The sequence below is a fragment of the Perissodus microlepis genome, chromosome 18 (assembly GCF_051167445.1).
Source record: "Perissodus microlepis isolate ML-2025 ecotype Zambia chromosome 18, ASM5116744v1, whole genome shotgun sequence".
In the NCBI taxonomy this organism is placed as follows: Eukaryota; Metazoa; Chordata; class Actinopteri; order Cichliformes; family Cichlidae; genus Perissodus; species Perissodus microlepis.
Window position 1 is genome coordinate 11,611,774 of NC_140478.1, and position 10,271 is coordinate 11,622,044.

Genomic DNA, 10,271 nt, shown 5'->3' on the forward strand with positions numbered 1-10,271 from the left:
AAAATAAATAAAATAAAAAATAATTACTGTATTAAATTACACCTCAAATATTCGCAGAGTAATGTAATTCATACCACTCCATCACGATGGTAAAACAACATAGCCTACATTCCCGTAAAGTATCCAATATAAACCTTCACTTGTCATGTTTCAGGTTTGTTTATCAACTCCAGAATAAGAGGGGAAAAAATGTGTCCACGGTCACGGGTGGATTTCAGCGGGCGTAATGTGCTTAAATTGATCATATTTGAAAAATAACTCCAGACGTCAGTGCACCGACACGCCACTAGACCCTCAGCTGTGTCGCTCTCTTAACTGGCAGCACCGAGAGCCAATAGAAAGCTCGTACGACCCCAGCGAGGCTCTACTTAAAATCCCAGCTCAGGGATCTCGCGCTCCAGCAGATGGCGGCTTCCCACTTGTGCGCGAGACGCAGAGAGAGAGAGAGAGCGAGAGAGCAAGAGGAGCGCGAGCGGACGGGCTTTGAGCGAAGCAGCACGCGGGGAGGACTTTTTCCATTGAGCTGACTTGTCATCTCACTGGCGGACAAAAAGGACGGTAAAGAGGGCAAAAACACACCCGACAGAGCCGCTAAAAGATCCGAAAAGAAGAGGAAGAGGAAACGGAGGAGCTTGGGTTCTTTCTGTTTGTGGAGGAGGTGACAACGAAGAAAACTACCGGCGCAGGAGGTAAAAAACAAACAAACCTCAAAACAGAAAAAAGTCTTTAACTTTCTCTTATTTATCTAGTCGTGTCTGTCTGTTTAGCTGTATATATATATATATATATATATATATATATATATATATATATATATATATATATATATATATATATATATATATACATATGAAGAAAAACAGCAGACTCCTACAGAGCAGCAGCGAGTCATATGAAGTTTATAATGTTTGTAAAGTTTGTATGAAACGAACTGCAGGTTATTAGATGCTGTTGTGCTATTAGCTATTTGCAAATTGCATGTTTATTTTTGCACTTGATGAAAATGAAAGCAGTGCTTCGGGTGATTTTTTTTAAATTTTGTTTTAGTTATTTATTTTTTGTAATCGTCTGAATGCGAACGAAAATACACCCCATACTATTCACATAAGAAAACAATTAACAGGATAACGTAGAAAAAAATATGCGTACATATTTATTTGTGCGCAAAATTAATATAACCTCAAAATTAAAGGCCTCCTCATTTTTTGACAGCGTCTCACTTATTGTCTTCTTTTACTTTTATGAACTCCACTGTAATTTTTCAAAAACAGTTTCTTAAAAAAACAAAATAACAAAAGTTTCATTTCAGTGTGATTAAAATGGCTTAAAATGTTAATTAAATGCTGACAATTAAATATATATAGACAGTGAAACACCTAAATTTAAATCTGGTCTGAACGTAACAAATATCATTCATAACAGCAGCTCAGGGAAAAATTACAGATGTTCCTCGCCCTCTGACAGTTTTACACTAGTGACACAGCAAAGAGCAGATTGTCAGGTCGACTCAGTCCCCGGAGGGCTGTTAGCAAATAACATTTTTCCTAATTTAGTCGGATCAAAGAGTTGCACTGTACATGCCAATTTACATAATGACGGTTTCATTATCGAAGCACTGAGCAGGGCAGCCAGGAGGGCCCAGCGCCTGGAGCAACGAGAGACTTATGAATGACAATAACACCGCGGACACGGCTCACAGCGACGGGCTATTGTGCAGAATCTGATAGGGACAGGAGATACAGGCTATAACTAGTATTTTAAAGCTGGAAACAACGGGAAGTCGGGTATAAAGTAGAAGTTTACCTGCCCACTAAACACGGGAAAACAGTGAAAGCATGCAGATGAGCTCACGCTACGCTTATTTGCAGCTTTGGTGGATTAAAACCAATGACAGATGGGTTTTATTCTATCTCTGCAGGCATGCAGGTTAAAACAAATACAAACATGTACTTTCTGCTCTCACTCCGCTGGATGGTGATTCATTTTTTATTTATTTTTTTCTTAAATCTTTTGCGACTAGAGGCTTAATTTCATTTAATTTCAGAAGATGCAATGCAGAAAAAGGTAGCTGAGGAGAACCGAAGTCTGCCTGAACGCGCTCGCATGCACGCACGCGCACACGAGGGAGCTCCGCCGCCGAGCTAAGCGCTGGGTCCCACTGTACGTCCGTCCATGTCAGCGGTGATGATAAATGGAGGGCCTCGCAGTCGAAACCTATTTGCACTTCCATTAGACGGGGAGCCAAATGGGGATCAACATGCATATTTTTACCCGCGGAGCAGCCATACATCTCAGCCAAAACGTTGCCCCGGGGCGATGGGATAAGAGGCCGCCAGAGAAGGGAAGGGGAGGTGTGTGTGTGTGTGTGTGTGAAGGGGAGGGAGGGGGTACCCATTCAACTCAAATACTTGGGGGAGTAAAGTAAATGTTTAGCGAAGCACCTTCTGTCCCCGCGAATTAAACTATTCCCCACTGCCCTCTGATCACATTCATCAGCCGCCGGAGCCACTTAATAGGCTGGGAACGGGCACTGCGGGCGTCGCGCGCACACGCCAGAGCACGCACGCACACGGCACTAAAAAGCCAAGAGAGGAACAGAAAGAAACGCCTTTTACAACAACGGCAACCCGTGTGTGCTAAAACTGGCTCAACATCCTAAATTGTTTACATGTTATTATCAATAATAATAATAATGAGGAGAAACAGAAGTTACCTAACTGAAATTAAACGAATCACGTGTTTATCATAGTCGCAATCAAATTAACAACAAAGTCATAAATTACTATTATCCATCACAGCATTGAACAATTTAAATTCTTCACACTAACATGTACTGAGTTACTGGCCCCTTAGTATTACTGCATATTCTGATTTGTTACACGAAGAAGTCAAATTCATCTAGTTAAACAAAGCAGTTAAGAAATTAAATCACGCCCTTAAAGTTTTAATTGATGATATTATTTGAGTTCTCCGTTTAAGCGCAAGAACTTACAGCCACTTACAAAGCTGTCATCCAGCAGGAAGATTTATATCTTCTCCCTGTGGTCCCTCTGTTATAGTTATAATAACTGTTTGGGCCTCGGAGATAGCCCCTTCTGTCAGCCTCCTTGGTGCTAATACATATCTAATCGTGTCCTCAAGCGGTCTCATCTATGAAAATCTCGGTCGTGAAGGAGAACTACAAAATACAGTTTTTGGAAATTGCTGCCTGGTGGACGATTTCCCTTCGATGAGTTTCCTGCCTTTAAAGCTGCAAGTGTTCAGGCCTGTAAGACTTATTATTAATAGCATAAGACTACCAGTAAATGACTACCTTTGCTGTTAAATATGGGGACAAAAAAGAAAAATATAGCCTTGAAAATTAATATCACTTGACCGGATTATTCATGACTTAATACTACTACAACTAATAATAATAATAATCCTGCTATCTGGCTGCACCTTTTACCACCGACACTCTTAACAAATCAGCTTGTATCATGTCCTAACACATTTCATGAGCGCGTTGATCTGTCAAAGCAACGTTTTCAGTGGGGATTTAGGTTCTCTTGAACACACAAACGCCGGGAATAAATTCATGGATAAGGCATCCGTCACGGTTCATTATGGCGAAGAGTGATAATTACCCCAATTAAAAGTCTTTTGTATAATTAATGGATTGAATAGAGCGGTAATTGGATGTTAATGGATAACACTTTAGTCTGAGTGAGAACATTAAAATCTATTGGCCCCTGAGTGCGTGGGCCTACTGTCACTTACTAATAAATACGCTGTGTGTGTGTGTCACAGTTCATCTGAACTGGATGTCTCTAAACCATTTGTTCTTCTAATAAAAAAAGGTTTTAGATCACGTGTTCAACAATGTTGCCTGCCAATCAGCAGTCACGCGCCCTCCCCTAACGCCAGATGCCCATCCTTCTCTTCCCTTCCGCAGGTAGCGACCTCTCACCATGCAGCACTACGGGGTGAACGGCTACTCTCTGCACGCCATGAACTCCCTCAGCGCCATGTACAACCTGCACCAGCAGGCCGCACAACAGGCGCAGCACGCGCCCGACTACCGGCCGTCCGTGCACGCGCTTACGTTGGCTGAGAGACTAGCTGGTAATTGAGTGCACGCTCACACACACAAGCAGGAGACAGTGTTTATAGAAACGAGCTTGAATTTGTTTGTTTGTTTTTTGTAAAAAGAAAAAAGAAAAAAAAGAGTATACATAGAGCCAAAATTCGCGTCTGTGATTGTTCTCATGTTGGCGTGTTGTTTCTAGAATATTTTTAATTAGGTGTCAATATTCGCTTTCACGATTAATCATCTTACACCGTGAAGGAATATAGCTGGGATCAGACTAAATAAACAAGTGAAATATGTGCTGTGGTCGGCCACAAAGACATTTAGTGACGTATTAGACTTTTTTATTTTTAATTTTTATAATTAGCCATCACAAAAATCTTTTTTTTCCTTTTTGGGAAAAGCAAAAGAAGAGAGTGGATAATATTAAAAACGTGTCTAAGCCCTCAAGCTTTTTTTTAAGCAATAAGTAAATTAATGAAATTAACAAATAAGCTGGCCCAAGTATGAAAGTGCCACACAAACCCACCCTGTTCAGTGAAATAAAACTTGCCGTGTGTTTTCTCTTCCAACGGCTGCACATTTCAAGACATCATCCTGGAGGCTCGCTACGGCTCTCAGCACCGCAAACAGCGCCGGAGCCGCACGGCCTTCACTGCGCAGCAGCTGGAAGCGCTGGAGAAGACTTTCCAGAAGACCCATTACCCGGATGTGGTGATGAGGGAGCGACTTGCCATGTGCACCAATTTGCCCGAGGCCCGCGTGCAGGTAGGCACGTCCGAAGAAGAAGAATAAAAATATAATATAAAAATATATTATTTTATACTAGTGTTGGGTTTATGACGTTAGAGATAGAGATTTTATAAAAGATGGAAGACAGTTTTAAGTAAAACAAACAAAACTTCTGTCTTCATTTCACAAAAACACAGCTTGAAACACTTCAATAAAAACGTGATTAGCAGTGATAAAAACAGTATCTAAACGATATTTATAAGCAGTGCTATGGCTTTTGTAGATTGTGAAGTTTTGCATTATCATCCACAAAAGATAGTTCATCTGAACAACCTAAAAAAAACAACCTAAAAAAAAGTTGTAAAAACTGCCAGCTAATAAGTATAACATTTTTGAAGCTTGATTGTAAATTTAAAGCTTGGGCACTTGAGCATATTATCGTTTATTCTTCGATTTAACCCCCCCCCCCCCAACAAGATCAAAATAAAGAACACAACAAATTAATAAAAACAAAAAACTTCTGGAACATAGAGGGTCACTTATTGCAATGCACTAAAGTCTCTACCCCAGTTTCCTATTAACGGTCTATAATAATCTTTATCCTCCAGGTTTGGTTCAAAAACCGCAGAGCAAAGTTTCGTAAGAAGCAGCGCAGCCTCCAGAAGGAGCAGCTTCAGAAGCAGAAGGAGGTGTCCGGGGAAGGAGGAAGCGAGAAGGAGGACATGCCTCCCTCCACCACTATCCTTTCTGATACCCAGCTTCCACCTTCATCCTCCTCCTCCTCCTCCTCCTCCTCCTCCCCGGAGACAGAGGGTCCTGTGGTTCGTCCTGTTCCGCTGGACATGGAGCTGAACGTCACGTCAGCAGAACATTCAGGCAGCGAGTCGGCAACAGAGGATAATGCCACCGATAAGGAGGACGAGAGCAAATCCCAGAAAGAGGAAATGAAGTGTGAAAGGGCGGTGACACCTGGGGACGACTCTCCAGCTTGTAAAAGACTCAGCCCTAAACCAGGTAAGAATACTAAGTACAAGTCCTTTTATCCTTGGCAAACTTAATGCATTAAATCAGCTGACTACTAAAGCATATATATAAAACTTTCTTAACCCTCCTTGTCCCTGTACAGATTCCCCCCTGGTCTCTCCGTCAGTGACACCTTCGTCCTCCAGCAGCAGCCTGGCCAGCACCGGTCCTCTCTCTCAGAGCCACTCTTACTCTTCGTCCCCCCTCAGTCTGTTTCGTCTGCAGGAGCAGTTCCGCCAGCACATGGCTGCCACCAACAACCTGGTGCACTACCCCGCTTTTGACCTCGCTGCCCCGTCTTCACTTCCCTACCTGGGAATGAATGTTAACATGCCCCCTGCGCCACTGGGCTCTCTGCCCTGCCAGTCCTACTATCAGTCCCTGTCCCATCATGCACAGCAGGTGTGGAACAGCCCGCTGCTGCAGGCATCAACTGCAGGCGGCCTCACCAGCCACAACAGCAAGACCACCAGCATTGAGAACCTGCGTCTGAGGGCCAAGCAGCACGCCGCCTCGCTGGGACTGGACACAATGTCTAACTGAGAATCAGAAGGGGTGAAAGATGGCGTAAACTAGGCCAGAGCCTGCACATTACCATACCCTACTGCGTGTCCGTGTGGCTGTGATAGCTCTTTAGGAAGCATACAAGGACTCCTCCAGCAGATGGGCACAGAACATACAGAGATGTTCGTAAATAAAACATGCCAAAATGCTTTGGACCTACAGATCTCCATTTAACATCTCTTCAAAACGCACCACATGTCGACCACCTGCCCGACTTCTCATAGCTTCTGTTGCAGCTCAGCGTATCGTTGGAAAAAGAAAACCCCCAAGTTAATGGACAGCACTGCTGTAAGATGCAACACTCCATAAAATGAAAATACTTCCAACAGTCATGCAATGCTGGACCTTCCTAAATAAATGAAAAAGAATCATGAAAAATGGTGTGAACGGCTGGATGCGCTCACTTAAACAAAGCAAAACAAGAAAAATAACAATGCAAATAATGTTTACAAGAACAATGTGAATAAATGAGGCACTTTGGAAGGAATCACTCGTGCAGCAAAGAGACATTTCAGTGAAGCCGTGTGGTTATGTACATACCACGTAAAACACAACAGCACATAAATAAAAATAAACCCGAGTCATGTTGTCCTCAACACCATAATTAAAAGTGACTAATTCACCAGTTTAATAGCCACTAATATGCCACTTTGTACAGAGGCTGGCTTGATAATGAGAAAATGATTTCAGTGACTAAATTCTCAGAGGTTTTAATTACATTTTGCCCTGGGCTGAGGGAGCTGGGGCGAGCGCAATTACAAACATGCGTAACACTTAATGCAGCATTTTTAGATTCAAAGAGTCCGTATGCCAAAACTGTTGACTGAGGCAGACGCACGACTTTGCAATGACTTGTTCATCTTCTGTGAATACAGAACGATGGTAAACATATTAGGACTCGGTTAAATATCGTCTTGACTTGTATTATTCCCGCCTTAATAGTCTCTCGAGGAAACATGCAGCTTTTCATTGAAAGCCACACCGTCAGCACTTGATGAGAATCACACACGTCTCTGATGTTTTCCGTTAATGTGTTTTGGAAGATAATGTCTTCAAATTTAAAAAAAAAAAGCACATTATTTTAATATGTAAAATACAAAAAAAGTCTATCTATTAATGTTTACTGGTAAAGTAATTGTAAAGTTCCTATTATGTTGTATAATTAATAATAATGGACTCTGTCTCAGATAAAATTCCTTGTCAGATTGTAAGATTGTATTTACTGAGCTCACCGACAGCCCTGTCCACCCCCTCCTGTCTTGGTTGTCTGTTTAACACTCCTGGATTGAACTGATATTTCAAATTTTAAGTTTTTTTTTCTTCTTCGAGAATTAATTTAAAAGAAGAACCGGAGCACATTTAAATTTTCTGGAAAACTACCACCCTCCGTGTGTTTTTCAATCAATCCAGGTGTAAAAGCAAAAGAAGGAGAAGACATCTCAGTGAATAATTGACCTGAGTCCTCTGTGTTCTGCTGTCTCAACTCTATTTGAGTTCTGTTGTTGTTTCTAATGCTGTTCCCCGACTGTTTCTGTCAAACTACTTGGTCCGGTGCTAAATAGATATGTAAAGGTGGAGGAGAGCGACCGGACCATCAGCAGTGTTGTTTTCTTTGCTCCTCTCAATAATGTAGACTTGAACTTGTGTTGTTGTAAAATAACTTCAAATAAAAACATTGCCTGAAGATCTTTACAATGAAGACTTCTTGATTTTTGCTGAAGATTTAAACGGTGTTCACGGACAAACCTTGAAAAAAAGTCATTAAACAGCACGAAGTTAAAGATATGACGAGCATATGATCAAGCTTTATATTTGTAATATTGTTACACCATTTTTCAGATAAGCAAAACATAAAACCTACTGACTGAGTGAAGGACCTTAAAGTCCTGCAATTAATATAAGCAAGTACATATTTAATATATCAGTTTAGTCTGAAGACATGTATGATGAGAAGAGAGAACGAGCAAAGCAAAGAAAAGGCACGGGGACGATGAAAGAGCGGAGGGAAGGTCAAATTTAAAGAACACTAAAAATACAAACACAAATACATGAGAATTTGCAACAAGACAAAGGGTACAGGAGCAACGAAAGAAACACGTAATCTGAAATATCTGGGAAATAAAAAGCAGCGTGGGGACATACGGCATCCCCAATGAATAAGCAGGCCATTATCCTGAAGAATGACAGCCTGGGGCGGTGATTATGCTGCTATTATATCTTTAACAGCATGGTTTGTCAAAATGCAGACCCCCACCCAACCGTACTCTCTCTCTCTCTCTCTCTCACACACACACACACACACACACACACACACACACACACACTCAGGGCAACTGGGCATCTCTGCCACATCCTCTAAAGCACGCCCTTGCTCCTCTCACAGTAAACTTTACATGTATTGTATGTGACATTGTTCTGCTCTTAAATGAATTGGCCTTGAATATACATATGTCCCTCTCAGTGTGTGTGTATACGTGTGTGTAAATAACTAATGCACCTCGGCTGCAGTTATGAACGACCGCTTCCCAAAATTTGGACAGACGGGGATAATGATCTCACCAGATTAGCAGCGTTAATGTGGGTGTAACACCTCACCCTAAACCTTGTTGTGTTTTATTACACCACATACACACGCGTGTCCTCGGCCAAGGGCACGCTGATGTGTGAATGATATGTCTGCATCCAAAGTGAATGTCCTTGTTATCCAGAGGAGGAATCTGTCCAGGTACATGGCAGGATTTCCTCCCATGGGGCTTTGGACCAGAGAACATAACAATAGTCTTGTTCCAAATATTCACTCCCCCCCCCCCCCCCCCCCCCCCCCCCCCCCCCCCCCCCCCCCCTTAACACCCATTCCTCCCCCAACACACACACACCCTGGGGGCTGAACAGGGATTGCTTGATTGTACTGCTGCAGGGTCAAGTGTGTTGAGCCCTTGATGCTGGATCAGGCGCTTCCATCTCTAACACTCAGGGCTTCACTGAGGCCATAGCCACTTATTTGTAGGCAGTTAGAGATGCTCATTTACTTTCCTTAAAGCAAGTGATGGCGATGTGTGTGCTGTGTGTGTATCTGTAAAAAAATCCATCCAGTCTTGCAAACTTTTAGTTTGTAAAAAGCATGAAAATATGCTTCTGCTTCACACACACACACACACACACACACACACACACACACACACACACACACACACACACACACACACAGAGCCCCTCGGAGCAAGACCCCCACACAAAAATCACAGTGTACCATTCAATCAGTGCTTTTTCTCCCTCCTCTCCATGGTTCTCTCAAAGGTTTAAACCATGGCGAGAATGAAAACTGCCAGTGTTGGAAATCTCGGCCCATTGAGTAGGTGACAGGGTCTGCCAGAATATGATCCTAATCCTGTTTCCAGCATTCTTTTAGCCCAGTGGCATTGCCATTTCGCAGCATATTCTCTGAGCTGTCAGACCCGGGGAAATCCCTCTAATAGTGCATTGCCCAGATACACATCAAAGCTCTCCTGGAAACCACCAGCACGAACTTAAGGGAGAGGGAAGCACAAGTACAATCAGACTCACAGCTGCACAGGGAAAAAAAAAAAAAAAAGGCTTCGTCATTTAACTCATATTTTCTGCTGAAAAGTTGAAACAATCGTTGCCACTTTCCCTAACACCTTTCACAGACATAAACAGAGGGAAATGGGTTACGTGGACAGAGAAACAAAGAAGAGAGTGATATCAAGAGGCAGACAACAGGTGGCTAAACTGTGTATCCAGGGCCACCCTCCTTTAGTTCCACTTCATCTTCCATTTTCTTCTTGTCCTTTTTCTCTTAAACACTCTGACTGCCATCTCGCCCCTTCCCGGGTAATCTTCTTAAAGAGAAGAAAACCCCCAT

At 42.5% G+C, this 10,271-nt stretch overlaps 1 protein-coding gene across 1 annotated transcript; it reads left to right on the plus strand.

The window, feature by feature from the left end:
* Positions 1-370: 370 nt before the first annotated feature.
* Positions 371-8,072, plus strand: dmbx1a (diencephalon/mesencephalon homeobox 1a). The gene is made up of 5 exons (XM_084913276.1): positions 371-689; positions 3,935-4,104; positions 4,659-4,837; positions 5,410-5,815; positions 5,928-8,072. Exons 2-5 carry the CDS (start codon positions 3,951-3,953, stop codon positions 6,365-6,367), a joined length of 1,179 nt encoding a protein of 392 aa, XP_084769402.1. The 5' UTR covers positions 371-689; positions 3,935-3,950; the 3' UTR covers positions 6,368-8,072.
* The last annotated feature ends 2,199 nt before the right edge of the window (positions 8,073-10,271 follow it).